At 43.2% G+C, this 20,901-nt stretch overlaps 1 protein-coding gene across 10 annotated transcripts in view; it reads left to right on the forward strand.

The window, feature by feature from the left end:
* LOC112221064 (prominin-1-A) overlaps positions 1-20,901 on the forward strand; it is a 113,521-nt gene that overhangs the window by 77,242 nt on the left and 15,378 nt on the right. For all 10 annotated transcript variants that reach the window (XM_024383145.2, XM_024383153.2, XM_024383150.2 and 7 more), the window contains 14 exons: positions 2,859-2,979; positions 3,229-3,292; positions 3,564-3,653; positions 4,634-4,863; positions 4,965-5,039; positions 5,154-5,217; positions 5,503-5,662; positions 11,448-11,600; positions 11,815-11,938; positions 12,314-12,417; positions 14,603-14,687; positions 16,219-16,365; positions 18,980-19,051; positions 20,033-20,125. In XM_024383145.2, the coding sequence (XP_024238913.1) occupies positions 2,859-2,979; positions 3,229-3,292; positions 3,564-3,653; positions 4,634-4,863; positions 4,965-5,039; positions 5,154-5,217; positions 5,503-5,662; positions 11,448-11,600; positions 11,815-11,938; positions 12,314-12,417; positions 14,603-14,687; positions 16,219-16,365; positions 18,980-19,051; positions 20,033-20,125 (1,582 nt within the window). The remainder of the gene's footprint in view (positions 1-2,858; positions 2,980-3,228; positions 3,293-3,563; positions 3,654-4,633; positions 4,864-4,964; positions 5,040-5,153; positions 5,218-5,502; positions 5,663-11,447; positions 11,601-11,814; positions 11,939-12,313; positions 12,418-14,602; positions 14,688-16,218; positions 16,366-18,979; positions 19,052-20,032; positions 20,126-20,901) is intronic.

Below are 20,901 nucleotides of genomic sequence, written 5' to 3' on the forward strand. Positions count from 1 at the left end.
ACAGGTAAAACCTAACCAATCGTGGTCTCCCCATCAAACGACGAGGCTGGCTTCTAGCAAAAGCAACTACAGTCCTCTCCAGCTGTAGAAATAGGCAGAGTTGAGGTAGAGTTCATTAGTGACAAATGGAATCAAAAGGGTGTTGCAAATACTGGACATTTCTGCTGTACTGTGTTATTAGTAATCCCCTTCAGTCATAGAGCCTCCTTGTGTGGCTAAAGTTAGGAGATATCTAATCAATGGAAGATGAAATTAAACTGACTGAATTAAAAGTTAAAGGCGAAGGATAGGCTACAACGAACAAGAGTCAACAGGTAGGCTGCTACTTAATATTCTGGATGGAGTTGTTGTTATTTATTAACGTTGGATGAGAATGCACTGGAGCCTCAATTAGCCTAGCTAGCTAATGTTAGCTATCATAGGTAGCGTCTCCTGGTTTGCTGCAGTCAAGACAGGTACTACGTAATCATATTTGATGATAAATAATCTAGCTATGGCAGCTATTAGTCTACTACAGCGCAAGTCCGCTTGGTTGGTTGCTGTCCCTCGTCTCTCCCTGCCTGCTCCCCATGTCACTACTCCCAGTAGGCTACGGCCCCTCCCCCGCCTCCTAGAGTGGCACCTGAACCTCTCTCTCCCTCTTGCACTTTATCAGCTCTGGTTAATAAAGAAAATCTGATGCTTCCCTCACTCAGATCGAACCGGGTATGGATCTGACCAGGTCTATACAGAATGGGTCTAGTCCTCAGGTCCATTTCGGAACAAGTCGATGGTGCTGCAGTGGAGCGGGATGAGAGTATCCTAATCTTACAAGTACTTAAAATGGTCCACACGCGCGACCATTTGTGAAGAAGGAGCGACAGTACCTCTTCCCCATCAGGAGGTTGAGAAGTTTGGCATGGGCCCTCAGATTATTGATATTGACCTCTGACATGACCTTTGACTTGAAAGTTCAGTTGAGATTGGTGGACATCGGTTAAGTTAGTGCACTATTCAGACCCTCTGTTTCTTCTGATTGGTTCCCTCGGACTCAGAACTTCCTGGGCAAAGGTCTGATTCCCATGTCCTCTTACAGTTGAGCCTTGGGATGATGGCACTGTCACTGTCCTCAATGGACCTAATAATCATAACAATACATTTGATTTTAATAGCCTTTCAAGTCACCCTAGGACACAAAAATGTAAAACACAAGATTTAAAAAACAACACAATATTGAAAAGAGATTTTTTTTAAATAGACTAACTCTTCCGTTTCTTCCAGGATGGTTCCTCTGGTTGGAACAGCCTGGGCTACTTGAAGGGCTGGACACCCTGGTCCTCTTACAGGTGACCCATGGTCCTCCCTTTCTCTTGGAGGGTGGAACCATCTGGTCCTCTCTTATGGGAGACTCTAGACACTTCACATCCAAACCTCTCTAACCTACAGAATGAAAGAGAATACACACAACCAGACTCACTAAAAGACACCATATGTCTTCACAAATATTGTATGGGATGATATTTTCTTGATAAACTTGGAATTTGATGCTCAACATCACTCAGGGAACTGGCTGAGTGAGTCCTTCTGGTTCTGCCTCCCTGCTTCTCAATCAGGTGACCCATGATGGAACCACCTGAGGGGGACATAGGCAGGCCCTCTGGTGTTCTCAGGGCTGGAGCTCTGAGTGCTCCAGCCCTGGTGCTTGCCCACCATGCGCTTTAGTTCAACAGGGGTCGTAGCCACTGCCTGGTCCTCCTCAACCCTCAGGGCATCGGTCTTGACCATTGGAACTTCACCTCTCTGGACTGTTCTAACTGGTCATCTGAATCCAAGTCAATCCAAGTCCTTGTCAGACTGATAGTTGGAGTCAGACTAGTAGCCATTGTCATACAGATGCATTGAGTGTCTTAATACTACCTGTCTTCTCAGAAGGTTAAGGTGTTTGTGGGGGGAATGTTGATTCTGTTTCTAGAATGTTGTGGGTTTTACAATGTAATTGATGGTTTCTATGGCAAACAAAGATTGGTTTGGCGAACCAGACTTCTAAAGCATAATAGTTGGCTATGTGGCCAAGGAGAGATGGACATTGAAACCTAAATCCAAACAACACAATGACATACAAATAATACAAATATTGCAAGCAATTAAGGCAATAGATGAGATGACAGGACAAGAAAAAGCAGCACTCACAGTGCTGGTCACAGTGTTTCTGAAGCTGTGTGGGTCTTGAGTGGAATGCCACAGATTGGGTGTACTAAATGGACTAGTTCAAAGTATTATTATTTTACCTTTATTTAACTAGGCAAGTCAGTTAAGAACAAATTCTTATTTTCAATGACGGCCTAGGAACTGTGGTTAACTGCTCAGGGGCAGAACGACAGAATTTGTACCTTGTCAGCTCGGGGATTTGAACATGCAACCTTTCGGTTACTAGTCCAATGCTCTAACCACTAGGCTACCCTGCCACCCAACAACAACTGAACGCCAGTGATTATTTGTGGTATTTGTAAACTGATTAGAGGTCTGTGTAGTATTCACAACTGACAGAAGATGTGAATGAAAGCTTGACATGAATTCTCTTTCAATAAAATCATACGGATGTGTTTACACAGGCAGCCCAATTATTGGCAAAAGAGCTGATCTGATTGTTCCAAAGACCAATTAGTGGAAAAATATCAGAATTGGTCTGCCTCAAGCATTTCGCTACACCCGCAATAACATCTGCTAAATATGTGTATGTGACCAATACAATTTGATTTGTATGAATGTAGCCATAAATATTAGAATATTAGAATATTTAAAACACTCTTAGCTTAGTGTGTCTATAGCCTATAACTCTTTTAATGTTCTGTGTGGCTGTGTTTGTTGTCTGTCTGCAGGGCTGGAGTACTGTGTGCGTATGCAGCTAACCAGAACCTGAGCTCCCAGCTGGAAGGCATGAAAAGACTGGTTAGCAGCAACCTGGAGGACCTGCAGACCTTTGCCAATGAGACGCCAACGGTACAGCCTTTTTACGGCAGCTTCAATGACAGTTAACTGTAGGTGTGTAAGAGATGGATAGATTAAACATCCTCGTGTGTGTGTGTGTGTGTGTGTGTGTGTGTGTGTGTGTGTGTGTGTGTGTGTGTGTGTGTGTGTGTGTGTGTGTGTGTGCACGAGAGAGAGAGAAAGGCTGACAGAGTAACACAATCTCTGACTAAAAAAAGAGTCCTGCGTGTCTGTAACTTTATTCTGCTCTTCTTTTCACAGCAAATTGATTACCTAATAGCACAATACGCCACTGCCAAGTACACAGTCATTTCTGACCTAGATAGTAAGTCCTTATTGTCTCTGTTCAGTCTATTGTCTGTTGCAGAAAACTATGAATCTATGGCCATATCAGGTCCCCTAGATACATAACAGGTGAAGTCAATTTCAGTTCAATTCAGTTAATTGAGGAAGTCAACTGAAATTCACATTTCTCTCTATTGCTTTTCTATGAGAGGAATTTGAATTTGAACGTCTGTTTACTTCCTGAATTAACTGAATTGAAATGTAATTGACCCCAACCCTGATACATAATAATGCAATGTCCCCATCCTCAGATGTGGGTCCTCTGCTTGGAGGGAATATTCATGTGGAATTGGGCACAGAGGTGCATCCTGCACTGGACGGAGTGCTCCGTATGGCTGGAGGTAAGTCCAGTCCTTATGATGTCATTTCCTGTTTCAGGCATATGCTTTAATTGTTTTTACTCTCTTCCATACTGACAATACTGTCCTCAAATTGGACACAAGTTATAAGGATATTTTAAGAATATACTGTATGTAGTACAGTAGCATTGTAGTTCTTACAGAAATATCTTGTTAATTAGCTCATAACAAGGTGTACTTTAATGGCTGAAGTAGACATCCTTCTCTTTCCTGTTTACTTGTTGTCATAAAGTCAAAGTTCAGAGGGCCATTAAAGGTAACAGTAAATTAACCTTGACCGGTGACCCCTTGACCTTGAGACTTCACCCTCGTGTCACTCTTGTGATTGGTCCTCTTGTGGTTCTCCTGGCTCTTGAGCCAATTGTATGGAGCCTGGTCCAAGATTTGTTTGTGCTATTGGCGTGACAATGACTATCGGAGATGGCAAGGCAGCAAAAACAGTTCTGGGACCAGGCTAAATCGCTAGACATCCCTGTGTGTGTACAATACAGTACCTGCCTCTATTTGGAACTGTCCAAACCTACCTTGTGTGCCATCTTAATTATGAATCGATATGGATATATTAAGTATATGTCCTCCCAAGTTCCAACCTTGCTCCAACAGTGGATTGAACCTGCAACTATTGTTCACCTGTTCAATTCTAAAAGCTTCCCCCGTGTCAATATGTGTGTGTTATTTTGTGTGTAATCAATGCCAGAGTATGGATTTGCATGTGTGTGTATTTGGTTTGTGTGTGTGTGATTGTGTGTGCATACATTGAGTGTTTTTGTGAATCTACCATGTGCATACATGTGTGTCTTTACTATGTGCACTCTCACACACACTGTAAATGTATGTAGTTCTGTCCTTGAGCTGTGTGGACCCCAGGAAGAGTAGCTGCTTTTTTCACAACAGCTAATGGGGATCCTAATAAAATACCAAATACTCACCACCTGTCCATCCTACCCCGTCCCCATCCCCAGCCATGCGGGAGACCAAGGAGGCCCTGGAGAACGTGAGTGTGTCTCTGGAGGTTCTCCAGGAGGCGACAGGGAAGCTCCACTTCAACCTGAGCCTGGTGCGCTCTAGCCTGAACAGAACCCTCAATGATCCGGGTTGCAGCGGCGAGGACTCGGATGCCACCACCACCCAGCTCTGCCGCTCCATCCACAGCTCCCTGGCACAGCTCCACGTCAGCGCCAACTTCACCCGGGTATGCTGTCACGCTTCATTAAAGATGATAATAATAGTTATACTGTAATAATTAGATTTATATAGCACAATATAAGTATTGTTGTATGTGATGTGTTGCAGTTACCTGATGTGAACAATCAGCTGGAAAGTGTGAATCAGGTGCTGAAAACGGACCTCAGCGATATCATTCAAAAGGTGAGTCTAGAAAGGTTGTATAAACTTTATGTACTGTATAAGTTGTGAGGTTTTCTTTGATATTTGTGATACTGTATCATCATTGTTGGCTTTTGTATTTCCTTCTCCAAACAGGGCTTCTCCTCATTCAATGACACTCCAGGCATGGTGAGTGACCAGATGAGGGACGTAGTCGAGGGTGAGTGGCATCTCTTTAACCTCACTTAATGCTCCCCAAAAAGTTTCAAAAGACACTAAATGAAGGGTTATATAATTTTGAGTGTTCAACTTTGCATTGCCAAGTCAGTCATGTTCAATATGGTATGAATACTCATTGAAGGTAATGTCTTATACGCCCAAATAAGATCAATGGCCATATTCCAAATATTGACCTACACCTGAACTGTTGTACCCCAAAATATAAATATGTATTACTCCATTATTTCACTAATGCCCTTGAATATATCCACTCTCTCCCTCCCAGGAGCCCGGGGCCTGTTGGACGTCATCAGCACCAACATCAGCAGCTTCTCCAAGGTGTTCCCTGTACACAGCTCTCTGGCCAACTTCACCAACTTCATCATTCACACACAGTCCAAGATAGAAGACTCTTACCCTGAGATCGATCAGATAGACTTCTACAGGTACAAACAGGAACTGGGGCCCTATTCACAAACTGTGTGTATTAAATGGCACCCTATTCCCTATATAGTGTACTACTTTTGACCAGGGCCCATGATGTGCTCAGGGTTTAGAATAAATAAATGTCTTCACCTGCCTGGTCTGTGGTAGATTGACGTAAAGAGTACAATCTGTTGTTACTGAATATCATCTGGAGTTATTTCATCAGCACAGGTCACTGTGACATAATGTAATAAATAATAAAGAGTATATTCAGTCAGTAAGCCTTTAGGTGTACCCTGGACCTGACCCTGCATACATGGCGCCCTGTATTGCCCTCCAGCTGTGATTATTACACAGTACATTTGATTGAGCCCTGAGACAGACCTGCTGTAGTCTCCATCATTATGGTGTTTTAGCCTAATGTAGTGGTTGGTTGTTACTTGTTATGGCACCTTTTTTTATTTATTTTTATTTCACCTTTATTTAACCAGGTAGACTAGTTGAGAACAACTTCTCATTTGCAACTGCGACCTGGCCAAGATAAAGCGTAGCAATTCGACACGTACAACAACACAGAGTTACACATGGAATAAACAAAACATACAGTCAATAATACAGTAGAACAAAAGAAAACAAAAAGTCTATATACAGTGAGTGCAAATAAGGTCAGATAAAGGAGTTAAGGCAATAAATAGGCCATGATGGCGAAGTAATTACAATATAGCAATTACACACTGGAATGGTAGATGTGCAGAAGATGAATGTGCAAGTAGAGATACTGGGGTGCAAAGGAGCAAGATAAATAAATAAATACTGTGTGGGGATGAGATGGGTAGATAATGGGCTGTTTACAGATGGGCTATGTACAGGTGCAGTGATCTGTGAGCTGCTCTGACAGCTGGTGCTTAAAGCTAGTGAGGGAGATATGAGTCTCCAGCTTCAGAGATTTTTGCAGTTTGTTCCAGTCATTGGCAGCAGAGAACGGTAAGGAAAGACGACCAAAGGAGGAATTGGCTTTGGGGGTGACCAGTGAGATATACCTGCTGGAGCGCGTCCTGCGAGTGGGTGCTGCTATGGTGACCAGTGAGCTGAGATAAGGCGGGGCTTTACCTAGCAGAGACTTGTAGATAACCTGTAGCCAGTGGGTTTGGCGACGAGTATGAAGCGAGGGCCAACCAACGAGAGCGTACAGGACGCAATGGAGGGTAGTGTATGGGGCTTTGGTGACAAAACGGATGGCACTGTGATAGACTGCATCCAGTTTGTTGAGTAAAGTGTTGGAGGCTATTTTATAGATGACATCACCGAAGTCGAGGATCGGTAGGATGGTCAGTTTTACGAGGGTATGTTTGGCAGCATGATTGAAGGATGCTTTGTTGCGATATAGGAAGCCAATTCTAGATTTAATTTAGGATTGGAGATGCTTAATGTGAGTCTGGAAGGCGAGTTTACAGTCTAATCAGACACCTAGGTATTTGTAGTTGTCCATGTATTCCGTCCAGAGTAGTGATGCTGGACGGGCGAGCAGGTGCGGGCAGGGATCGGTGTAATAGCATGCATTTAGTTTTACCTGTGTTTAAGAGCAGTTGTAGGCCACGGAAGGAGAGTTGTAATGGCATTGAAGCTCATCTGGAGGTTAGTTAACACAGTGTGCAAAGAGGGGCCAGAAGTGTACTGTATACAGTATACCTTATCCTAATGTAGTGGTTGGTTGTTACTTGTCATGGCATCTTATCCTAATGTAATGGATGGTTATGGCATCTTATCCTAATGTAGTGGTTGGTTGTTACTTGTTTCGGCATCTTACCCTAATGTAATGGTTGGTTGTTACTTGTTACGGAATCTTATCCTAATGTAATGGTTGGTTGTTACTTGTTACGGAATCTTATCCTAATGTAGTGGTTGGTTGTTATGGCGTCTTATCCAAATGTAGTGTTGGTTGTTAGTTGTTATGGCATCTTATCCTAATGTAGTGTTCTTTGTTAGTTGTTATGGCATCTTATCCTAATGTAGTGGTTGGTTGTTACTTGTTATGGCGTCTTATCCAAATGTAGTGGTTGGTTGTTACTTGTTATCAAATCCAATTTTATTTGTCACATACACATGGTTAGCAGATGTTAATGCGAGTGTAACGAAATGCTTGTGCTTCTAGTTCCGACAATGCCTTAATAACTGGAGGTCGACCGATTATGATTTTTTAACGCTGATACCGATTATTGGAGGACCAAAAACCCCGATACCGATTAATCGGCCGATTTTTTTAAAAATATATTTGTAATAATGACAATTACAACAATACTGAATGAACACTTATTTTAACTTAATATAATACATCAATTAAAATCAATTTAGCCTCGAGTAAATAATGAAACATGTTCAGTTTGGTTTAAATCATGCAAAAACAAAGTGTTGGAGAAGAAAGTAAAAGTGCATTATGTGCCATGTAAGAAAGCGAACGTTTAAGTTCCTTGCTCAGAACATGAGAACCTATGAATGCTGGTGGTTCCTTTTAACATGAGTCTTCAATATTCCCAGGTAAGAAGTTTTAGATTGTAGTTTTTATAGGAATTATAGGACTATTTCCCTCTATACCATTTGTATCTCATTAACCTTTGACTATTGGATGTTCTTATAGGCACTTTAGTATTGCCAGTGTAACAGTATAGCTTCCGTCCCTCTCCTCGCTCCTCCCTGGGCTCGAACCAGGAACACATCAACAACAGCCACCATCGAAGCAAGGTTACCCATGCAGAGCAAGGGGAACAACTACTAGAAGGCTCAGAGCGAGTGACGTTTGAAACGTTATTAGCGTGAGCTAACTAGCTAGCCATTTCACTTCGGTTGCACCAACCTCATCTTGGGAGTTGATAGGCTTGAAGTCATAAACAGCGCAATGCTTGATGCACAACGAAGAGCTGCTGGCAAAACGTACAAAAGTGCTGTTTGAATTCATGTTTACACGCCTGCTTCTGGCTACCACCGCTCAGTCAGATACTTGTATGCTTGTATGCTCAGTCAGATTATATGCAACTCAGGACACGCTAGATAATATCTAGTAATATCATCAACCATGTGTAGTTAACTTGTGATTATGGGGACCGAGAGCCTCCTAAGGTTGAAGATGCGCTGCTGCGCCTTCTTCACCACGCTGTCTGTGTGAGTGGACCAATTCAGTTTGTCCGTGATGTGTACGCCGAGGAACTTTAAACTTTCTACCCTCTCCACTACTGTCCTGTCGATGTGGATAGGGGGTGCACCCTCTGCTGTTTCCTGAAGTCCACAATCATCTCCTTTGTTTTGTTGAAGTTAAGTGTGAGGTTATTCTCCTGACACCACACTCCGAGGGCCCTCACCTCCTCCCTGTAGGCCGTCTCGTCGTTTTTGGTAATCAAGCCTACGACTAGTGTTTTCTGCAAACTTGGAGGCGTGCATGGCCACGCAGTCGTGGGTAAACAGGGAGTACATGAGAGGGCTCAGAATGCACCCTTGTGGGGCCCCAGTGTTGAGGATCAGCGAGGTGGAGATGTTGTTTCCTACCCTCACCACCTGGGGGCGGCCCGTCAGGAAGTCCAGTACCCAGTTACACAGGGCGGGGTCGAGACCCAGGGTCTCGAAATTGATGACGAGTTTGGAGGGTACTATGGTGTTAAATGCTGAGCTGTAGTCAATGAACAGCATTCTCACAAAGGTATTCCTCTTGTCCAGATGGGTTAGGGCAGTGTGATTGGGTCGTCTGTGGACCTATTGGGGCGGTAAGCAAATTTGAGTGGGTCTAGGGTGTCAGGTAGGGTGGAGGTGATATGGTCTTTGACTAGTCTCTCAAAGCACTTCATGATGACGGAAGTGAGTGCTACGGGGCGGTAGTCGTTTAGCTCAGTTACCTTAGCTTTCTTGAGAACAGGAACAATGGTGGCCCTCTTGAAGCATGTGGGAACAGCAGACTGGGATAAGGATTGATTGAATATGTCCATAAACACACCAGCCAGCTGGTCTGCGCATGCTCTGAGGACGCGGCTGGGGATACCGTCTGGGCCTGCAGCCTTGCGAGGGTTAACACGTTTAAATGTTTTACTCACGTCGGCTTCAGTGAAGGAAAGTCCGCAGGTTTTGGTAGCGGGCCGTGTCAGTGGCACTGTATTGTCCTCAAAGCGAGCAGGTTGTTTAGTCTGTCTGGGAGCAAGACATCCTGTTCCGCGACTGGGCTGGTTTTCTTTTTGTAATCCGTGATTGACCGTAGACCCTGCCACATACCTCTTGTGTCTGAGCCGTTGAATTGCAACTCTACTTTGTCTCTATACTGACGCTTAGCTTGTTTGATTGCCTTGCGGAGGGAATAGCTACACTGTTTGTATTCGGTCATGTTTCCGGTCACCTTGCCCTGGTTAAAAGCAGTTTCGCACAAATGCTGCCATCAATCCACGGTTTCTGGTTGGGGAATGTTTTAATAGTTGCTGTGCGTACGACATCGCCAATGCACTTGCTAATGAACTCACTCACCGAATCAGCGCATTCGTCAATGTTGTTGTTTGACGCAATGCGGAACATATCCCAATCCACGTGATCGAAGCAATCTTGAAGCGTGGAATCAGATTAGTCGGACCAGCGTTGAACAGACCTGAGAGCGGGAGCTTCCTTTTTTAGTCTCTGTCTATAGGCAGGGAGCAACAAAATGGAGTCGTGGTCAGCTTTTCCGAAAAGGAGGGCGGGAGAGGGCCTTATATGTGTCGCGGAAGTTAGAATAACAATGATCCAGGGTTTTACCAGCCCTGGTAGCACAATCGATATGCTGATAGAATTTAGGGAGTCTTGTTTTCAGATTAGCCTTGTTAAAATCCCCAGCTACAATTTATGCAGCCTCAGGATATGTGGTTTCCAGTTTACATAGAGTCAAATAAAGTTTGTTCAGGGCCATCGATGTGTCTGCTTGGGGGGGAATATATGCGGCTGTGATTAGAATCTAACAGAATTCCCTTGGTAGATAATGCGGTCGACATTTGATTGTGAGGAATTCTACGTCACGTGAACAGAAAGACTTGAGTTCCTGTATGTTGTTATGATCACACCACGTCTCGTTAATCATAAGGCATACCCCCCGCCCCTCTTCTTACCAGAAAGATGTTTGTTTCTGTCGGCGCGATGCGTGAAGAAACCAGTTGGCTGTACCGACTCCGATAGCGTGTCTCGAGTGAGCCATGTTTCCGTGAAGCAAAGAAGTTACAGTCTCTGATGTCTCTCTGGAATGCTACCCTTGCTCGGATTTCATTAACCTTGTTGTCAAGAGACTGGACATTGGCGAGTAGTATGCTCGGGAGCGGTGCGCGATATGCCCGTCTCCGGAGCCTGACCAGAAGACCGCTTCGTCTGCCCCTTTTTCGGTGTCGTTGTATTGATCCGATCCATTGTCCCGAGTGGTGGGCAAAACACAGGATCCGCTTCGGGAAATTCGTATTCCTGGTCGTAATGATGGTGAGTTGACGTTGCTCTTATATCCAGTAGTTGCTCCCGACTGTATGTAATAAAACCTAAGATAACCTGGGGGTAACCAATGTAATAAATAACACGTACTGCATAGTTTCCTAGGAACGCGAAGCGAGACGGCCATCTCTGTCGGCGCCGGAAGAACTCCTGGTTGGTTGCTACTTGTTACAGCACCTTATCCTAATGTAGTGATTTGTTGTTACTTGTTATGGCACCTTATCCTAATGTAGTGGTTGGTTGTTGCTTGTTATGGCATCTTATCCTAACGGTGGTTGGCTGTTACTTGTTATGGTGTACTGGTGTACTGACTACAGGGTTCCTCTACAGGTGGATTTGCTGTACTGGCCTCTGCTGCATGGTGGTTCTCATCCTGGCCTTCAACTTCCTGGCCATACTGTGTGGCACCATGGGATATGACAAGCACGCCTCCCCTACCACACGGGGCTGTGTCTCCAACACCGGCGGCACCCTTCTCATGGCGTAAGTATTTCTGGCCAACTGGCCGGCTGTCTCTCTGGCTGGCTGGCTGGGTATCTTTTTGTCTGGTTGTGTCTCTGTCTATCTATCTACTATGTCTGTCTATCTATCTATTCTGTCTGTCTGTCTGCCTACACTTTCTGCAGTATATAGAGCACTAAGAGTGTGAGTGTGTAGATTGATTGATTGAATGCTCTATCTATGCGTGTCTCCACAGCGGTGTGGGTTTCAGCTTCCTCTTTTCTTGGATACTGATGGGAGTGGTGACCGCCACCTTCCTTGTCGGAGGCAACGTGGAGAAGCTGGTCTGTGAACCCTTCCACACCAAGGAGCTCTTCAAGGCAAGTTATGATGTGATAACTCTTAAGGTGACAATGTTTAGGTATTGTATGTGGTCCTTCTCTATAATCATGGTCTAGAACTGTATGATGGTCTTACTGTATAATCATGGTCTAGAACTGTGTGATGGTCTTACTGTATAATCATGGTCTAGAACTGTATGATGGTCTTACTGTATAATCATGGTCTAGAAATGTATGATGGTCTTACTGTATCAATCATGGTCTAGAACACTATGATGGTCTTACTGTACAATCATGGTCTAGAACTATATGATGGTCTTACTGTATAATCATGGTCTAGAACTATATGATGGTCTTACTGTATAATCGTGGTCTAGAACTGTATAATGGTCTTACTGGTCATTTGTGTCCAAGGTTTTGGACACTCCTCACCTGGTGAACCCTGAGTGGAGGAACTTCATCCCAGGGTATATGTACAACGACTCAGACCTGGATCTGACAGTGGAGAATTTCTACAGGTAATACTGTATGGATGTAGCACTTACTACTGGGGATTCATTTCTGTGTATTTTAATGATGGCCTATGTTTTACATAGACTGGCTCGTCTATATAAACTCAGCAAAAAAATAAACATCCTCTCACTGTAAACTGCGTTTATTTTCAGCAAACTTAACATGTGTAAATATTTGTATGAACATAACAAGATTCAACAACTGAGACATAAGCTGAACAAGTTCCACAGACATGTGACTAACAGATATAGAATAATGTGTCCCTGAACAAAGGGGGGAAGTATCTGTCAGTATCTGGTGTGGCCACCAGCTGCATTAAATAATACTCCTCCTCATGGACTGCACCAGATTTAACATTTCTTGCTGTGAGAGGTCACCCCACTCTTCCACCAAGGCACCTGCAAGTTCCTGGACATTTTGGGGGGGAATGGCCCTAGCCCTCACCCTCCGATCCAACAGGTCCTAGACGTGCTCAATGGGATTAAGATCCAGGCTCTTCGCTGGCCATGACAGAACACTGACATTCCTGTCTTGCAAGAAATCAAGCAATGAACGAGCATGGCTCGTGTCATTGTCATGCTGGAGGGATGTCAGGATGACCCTGCTGGAAGGGTACACAGCGTTGAGATTGCCTGCAATGACAACAAGCTCAGTCCAATGATGCTATGACACACCGCCCCAGACCATGACAGACCCTACACCTTCAAATCGATCCCGCTCCAGAGTACAGGCCTCTGTGTAACGATCATTCCAATAAACGCGAATCCGACCATCACCCTTAGTAAGACAAAACCGCAACTCGTCAGTGAAGAGCACTTTTTGCCAGTCCTGTCTGGTCCAGTGACGGTGGGTTTGTGCCCATAGGCACCGTTGTTGCCGGTGATGTCTGGTGAGGACCTGCCTTACAACAGACCTACAAGCCCTCAGTCTAGCCTCTCTCAGCCTATTGCGGACAGTCTGAGCACTGATCGAGGGATTGTGGTTCGTGGTGTAATTCGGGCAGTTGTTGTTGCCATCCTGTACCTGTCCCGCAGGTGTGATGTTCGGATGTAACGATCCTGTGCAGGTGTTGTTACACGTGGTCTGCCACTGCGAGGACAATTAGCTGTCCGTCCTGTCTCCCTGTAGCGCTGTCTTAGGCATCTCACAGTACGGACATTGTAATGTATTGCCCTGGCCACATCTGCAGTCCTCATGCCTCCTTGCAGCATGCCTAAGGCACATTCACGCAGATGAGCAGGGACCCTGGGCATCTTTCTTTTGGTGTTTTTCGGAGTCAGTAGAAAAGCCTCTTTAGTGTCCTAAGTTTTCAGAACTGTGACCATAACTGTGACCTTAATTGCCTAAGCTGTTAGTGTCCATTCCACAGGTGCATGTTCATTAATTTTTTATCGATCATTGAACAAGCATGGGAAACAGTGTTTTAACCCTTTACAATGAAGATCTGTGAAGTTATTTGAATTTTTATGAATTATCTTTGAAAGACAGGGTCCTAAAAAAGGAACGTTTCTTTTTTTGCTGAGTTTAGAATTGAACTTGATTACTTATGGATAGAACCATGTCATAACTCTAGATATTCCTGTTTTGTGGCAGCATTTGATTTAAATAAATGCCACAGGCTAATGTCTGTGTCAATATTCTACCTCTTCACATTCCATCTGACATTGCTTATAATACATGATGTAAAGGATTGAAACTAGGGAGAGGGATACGTGAATTGCTTAGTGATCTTTTATGCCTCAGATTTCATCAACTTTCATCATCTCTCGATTAGAACAGGCAGCAAAGCTTTGTTCTAAGACCATCACGTTATGTTTCCTTATAGAGACTTGTCGCCTAAGCCACTGCCTAGTCAGGGAGTTAGCCATGACATAGTGTGTACAGACATGACCATTCCTTTACCCTTACTTCACTCTCCCACGTGACCATTGAATGTGTTCAGTTATGTAACTACAAACAATGGACCTACATGGGAAATATGAGTCATGCATGCTGACTTAATACTTTGTGTTGGATAAGCTTTCTAAAAGTGATTTGAGAGAACACTGCTTATAAAATGACCGGAAGGCAGCGATACAGAGCTGAATAGAGTTACAACTTTATTCACTGGGTGGCAGCAGAGAGAGCTAACTAACCAAGGAATTGAATGGAATGGAAGTGATAATATTGACATTTCTCTCTCTCTCTCAGTAATTGCACAAATAACAGAAGTCTCTACTCTGCCATGCGCTTGGATAAAGTCTTCAATGTCACAACCTTGCTAAACTCCAGCCTGGTCAGTATTCACATGCATTGTGCAGTGTGCACTCACTCACTGTAGGATACTTACTGTGTTCTGCATACCTGCACATGGTAGCACATGGATATAATACGCTTTAGTTACTGTAATCACACTCACACCGAATCAGACCATTTTTTTTAAGTAATTGAGATGTGTTTGTTTTTATTTGCCTAAAACAATGTAACCAGTGGAATAGTCCCAAAAGTGTCAACTATGACTATACTTCACACCAGTCAAGCTAAATCAAGTGTTTAGCTAACACTCTGCATTTCCACACTCAGATTCATGAGCATTAGCTAACAAAAGGCGTTCTTGCCAAAACAAAAAGCAGGCCAGCATTAGCCAGCCTCCTGGCAAGATTAGCTCGCCTCTTTTATTGAATAGTAAATAAGGATGGATAGAGCTGGCTAGCATAAGTTAGGCTAGGTTAGGGTTAGCGATGGATAGAGCTGGCTAGCAAAAATTAGGTTAGGGTTAGGGATGAATAGAGCTGGCTAGCATAAATTAGGTTAGGGTTAGGGATGAATAGAGCTGGCTAGCATAAATTAGGCTAGGTTAGGGTTAGGGATGGATAGAGCTGGCTAGCATAAATTAGGTTAGGGTTAGTGATGAATAGAGCTGGCTAGCATAAATTAGGCTAGGTTAGGGTTAGGGATGGATAGAGCTGGCTAGCATAAATTTAGCTAGGTTACACAAATTAGGAGTTTTTTTATATAGACTAAATACAAAAAGGTTTATGTTATTGACATGTGTTATTTATTTTGTTCTACAGTTTATCTATTGTTTTTCAATGTGGCTCTTAGATAGTGAGGATTTGTTGTGTTTTAGCTCGAGCTGTTCTATTATCTGAGTGTGTAGAAGACATAATGGAAAGAAAACAGGCCATCTTAATCTGTACTTTGTATCAATGAATGGGGTTACTTATAAATGAATTAAGAGGGGCCTACCCTGTCCCTGGTCTATGGTACCGCTCCACCCCACACCACCACTAAGGAAATAAGTAACAAACCCATCTGTTTACTTAACGCTGAATGACCAAGTAAACAACTTTGTTTTGATCACCATTTTGTTCTAGGCTCTCTAAAATAGTCTTGACCATAGAATTCTATTTCTATGTTCTGGACTCTCGCGGTACCAGACCTCAACACCGAGGTCGAGGCTACTAAAGTAGAGGCTACTAAAATAGTGTTGGAAAACAAACCATTTGCACAAATGCAAACACACATTTTTGCTCTTGTAACAACCATGTGCAATGAAGATTGGTGTAAACAAACAGATTTGCACCTGTAACTTGAAGGGTACCTACATAAGGAATTCATAACACATTCGTAACCTATCCATTACATATGAAATGTAACTAGGCTCCCTTTCTGTTTCCAGTACAACAAGGTGGTGGTGAGGATGTTTGAATGTGTAAAATTGACATACGGGCTTCATAAACCCACATTTGTTACCAATATATAGCACATTCATAGCTATTGCTTATCTTTATCGATGTAGCTGACAATTCTCCTTGTGTTTCCAGTACACCAAGGAAGTGGCGAAGATGTTTGACAGTGTGAAGATTGACCTGAGAGGTATCGTCCTGCTGGAGTCTGAGGGGAAACAGAGCCTCATTGACTTCTCTGAGACTGGCATCGCGGAGATCAACTATGCAGCGTATCTGGCGGAGGTAGAGTACTGGCATTGAGGGGAAATCTCAATCTAAAAATACTTTCCCCCCTGGTCACCTATCGTTCATTTCTATAGTTTAAAGTGACTTCCTCTACTCCACTCCTCTCCTTATCTCAATAGTTTAAAGTGTCCTCCTCTCCTTATCTCAATAGTCCAAAGTGTCCTTGTCTCCTCTTCTCTCTTTCGTCTTAATAGCCTACTTTGGCTTCCTCTCCTTCATCTCAAGCCACTGTAGACTTTTCAGATATACCTTCAAATACATTTCTTTCCGGGGTCCTACCGAGATCTTTCCGGGGTCTTCCAGGGGTCTTCCTGAGGTCTTCATGAAGTCTTCCATGGGTTTTCCTAGGGTATACACTACCGGTCAAAAGTTTTGGAACACCTACTCATTCAAGGGTTTTTCTTTATTTTTACCATTTTATTATTATTTTAGAATAATATATGAAATAACACATATGGAATCATATAGTAACCAGAAAAGTGTTAAACAAATCAAAATATATTTTATATTTGAGATTCTTCAAATAGCCACCTTTTGCCTTGATAACAGATTTGCACACTCTTGGCATTCTCTCAACCCACTTCAATAGGTAGTCACTTGGAATGTATTTCAATTAAACAGGTGTGCCTTGTTAAAAGTTAATTTGTGGAAATGATTTTCTTCTTAATGCGTTTGAGCCAATCAGTTGTCTTGTGACAAGGTAGGGGGTATACAGAAGAGCCCTATTTGGTAAAAGCCCAAGACCATATTATGGCAAGAACATCTCAAATAAGCAAAGAGAAACGACAGTCCATCATTACTTTAAAATGAAAAGGTCAGTCAATACGGAAGATTTCTTTCATCACATTCCCAGTGGGTCAGAAGTTTACCTACACTCAATTAGTATTTGGTAGCATTGCCTTTAAATTGTTTGACTTTGGCTCAAACGTTTTGGGTAGCCTTCCATAAGCTTCACACAATAAGTTGGGTGAATTTTGGCCCATTTCTCCTGACAGAGCTGGTATAACTGAGTCAGGTTTGTAGCCCTTCTTGCTCGCATACGCTTTTTCAGTTCTGCCTCAAATTTCTATAAGTTTGAGGCCAGGGCTTTGTGATGGCCACTCCAATACCTTGACTTTGTTGTCCTTAAGCCATTTTGTCACAACTTTGGACGTATGCTTGGGGTCATTGTCCATATGGAGGACCCAACTTCCTGACTGATGTCTTGAAATATTGCTTCAATATAATCCACATAATTTTGTTTCCTCATGATGCCATCTATTTTGTGAAGTGCACCAGTCCCTCCTGCAACAAAGCACCCCCACAACATGATGCTGCCACCCCCGTGCTTCACGGTTGGGATGGTGTTCTTCGGCTTGCAAGCCTCCCCCTTTTTCCTCCAAAAATAACGATGGTCATTATGGACAAACAGTTCTATTTTTGTTTCATCAGACCAGAGGACATTTCTCCAAAACGTACGATCTTTGTCCCCATGTGCAGTTGCAAACCTTGGTCTGGCTTTTTTTATGGCGGTTTTGGAGCAGTGGCTTCTTCCTTGCTGAGTGGCCTTTCAGGTTATGTTGATATAGGACTCGTTTTACTGTGGATATAGATACTTTTGGACCTGTTTCCTCCAGAATCTTCACACGGTCCTTTGCTTTTGTTCTGGGATTGATTTGCACTTTTCACACCAAAGTACTTCATCTCTAGGAGACAGAACGCTTCTCCTTCCTGAGTAGTATGACGGCTGAGTGATCGCATGGTGTTTATACTTGCATACTATTGTTTGTAGAGATGAACGTGGTACCTTCAGGCGTTTGGAAATTGCTTCCAAGGATGAACCAGACTTGTGGAGGTCTACAAAAAAAAATTCTGAGGTCTTTGTTGATTTCTTTTGATTTCTCCATGATGTCAAGCAAAGAGGCACTGAGTTTGAAGGTAGTCCTTGAAATACATCCACAGGTACACCTCCAATTGACTCAAATTATGTCAATTAGCCTATCAGAAGCTTCTAAAGCCATGATATAATTTTCTGGAATTTTCCAAGCTGTTTAAAGGCACAGTCAACTCAGTGTATGTAAACTTTTGACCCACTGGAATTGTAATACAGTGAATTATAAGTGAAATAATCTGTCTGTAAACAATTGTTGGAAAAATTACTTGTGTCATGCACAAAGTAGATGTCCTAACCGACTTGCCAAAACTATAGTTTGTTAACAAGAAATTTGTGGATTGGTTGAAAAACGAGTTTGAATGACTCCAACCTAAGTGTATGTAAACTTCCGACTTCAACTGTACGTCTTCTCTATCAGAATCTGTTGAATGGGGGAGAACATGAAGTTTTCTATGGAACATGATCGTCTTATGGCCTCTTATTGCAGCTTGTATAACTCTTTACTTAAAACTGACAACTATAATGTTTTATGACTTGTTATAAGCCTCTATGAGCCTTTATAGTGTGATATTATAAGGCTTATAAAGGTTACTGTTGTTATGTCTCTATGTGCACAGTTGCACAACTGTTATTATAAGATGAAAAGACCGAAGGGGGTCATACATGCTTATGACAAGTCTTATAATGCATTATAACACCATCATAATACATTATAATCCTATTTCTGTTCATTTGCAGGTCAACAAAGGGGTGACTCTGGTGGACTTACTGTCGTACGCCAATGAGCTTGAGGCACAGACGGACCTCATGGTGAGAACAACATATGACCAACCGTCCAATAAAAACCTCATACTGAAAAAACAACACGGCTCCAACCAACCACACAATGTTTTCTCAGTGTACTAGTAGATTGAAGCTTTATTTACACCACGATCCAAGACAGGGAGACAATGAAATGGGAGTTCAGATATAAAACTATGTGAAAGCTCCGCGTGTCTTCATCAACTGCATAGCCTTGCGGCGGTTTGCTATCGACACACACACACACACACACACACACACACACACACACACACACACACACACACACTTAAGCAGTCTCTGAAATCACTTTTTAATGTTCTGCCTTGCCTTTAAGGGTTGGAAGCTCACACAAGCTCCCCATTCATGGCCCAAAATGTTGGGCCAACTCTGGGTCCTCCACCACTTGCCATGGGCTCGGAGGCAGTGGAGCCAGTTTAAAGTGGTCTTCTGTGGGGTGATATGTGCCCCCCTAGTATTCAACTGGTGCCCATCTGTCCTGGTGCCCCATGTTCTGTTGGCATTGAGAACACACACACGGTGGACACTGAGAATGGTTCACCCGTATATAGATCATTTAAATGACTTGATTCTACATGTAATTCTATGGGTTCAATATGTAGTTTTCATGCTGCATTACATTCATTGATTAAGGCAGTCTCTTATACTAAGTGGTTTGCTGTGTGTAGGCCTGTGTACTATAGAGTTTTACACAGATTGCACATTGCCCTAAATATTTGTAAATGTATACATTCTGTACATGAATGTATGTCAAGGGACTCTGGACAATGGTGACCCTGGTAGTGACCCCACTCCCTGCAGGTGTCTCAGGGGCAGTTTGGATATGCAATAAACACATTTCTGTGACACACTTGTATAAGGAACACCCACAAGTGTGTAACAGGACAAATATTAGCACCCCCCAAATTAATCATGATTATTACCTCTTTGTATGTGTGTCTGAACCTCTGTCTATGTGTGTGTCCTTAGCCCAAAGGGCCCCTCCAGACCTCTCTGAAGGGCCACGCCAACAGTCTCCGTCAGATCCACAGTCAGCTGGTCATCCCTATGGAGCAGGCCATGGTAATCAACTATCTTCAATCATTCTTTTTTAGGTTAACATCCATGCCTGGGCCCATCAGTGCTCAGCTTCGCCCGACTGGCAGAAATGGCCACGGCCATGCGCTACCCTCTTAGAAGAAAAGGTGCTATATCTAGAACCTAAAAGGGCTCTTCAGGTGACCTCATAAGAGAACGTGTGTGTGTGTGTGTGTGTGTGTGTGTGTGTGTGTGTGTGTGTGTGTGTGTGTGTGTGTGTGTGTGTGTGTGTGTGTGTGTGTGTGTGTGTGTGTGTGTGTGTGTGTGTGTGTGTGTGTGTGTGTGTGTGTGTGTGTGTGTGTGTGTGTGTCTGCACAAATGTGTACATACATGCTTGTGTGTGTGTGTGTTCTCTGAACTTTACATGCGAGAGGAACACGTCATTGCCAGACGTCGATGCAACCTCAGTGAAGCTTTCATCTCTCACTCAAAGCCTCTAGAATATAGAGCTAGACCAGGGCTCTCCAACCTTATTCCTGGAGAGATACTCTCCTATAGGTTCTAACTCCAACCACGTTCCTGGAGAGATACCCTCCTGTAGGTTAACTCCATTGGTTGCATTGTGCCTTGCAAACCAAACCAAGTGCAGCATATCTGACATACAGTGCATTTGGAAAATATTCAGACCTCTTGATTTTTTCCACATTTTGTTACATTACAGCCTTATTCTAAAATGGCTTAAAAAAATAAAAAATCTTAACACAATGCCACATAATGACAAAGCAAAAACTGTTTTTTTTTTAGAAATGTTTGCACAAACT

This window comes from Oncorhynchus tshawytscha, linkage group LG21, assembly GCF_018296145.1.
Source record: "Oncorhynchus tshawytscha isolate Ot180627B linkage group LG21, Otsh_v2.0, whole genome shotgun sequence".
Lineage (NCBI taxonomy): Eukaryota > Metazoa > Chordata > Actinopteri > Salmoniformes > Salmonidae > Oncorhynchus > Oncorhynchus tshawytscha.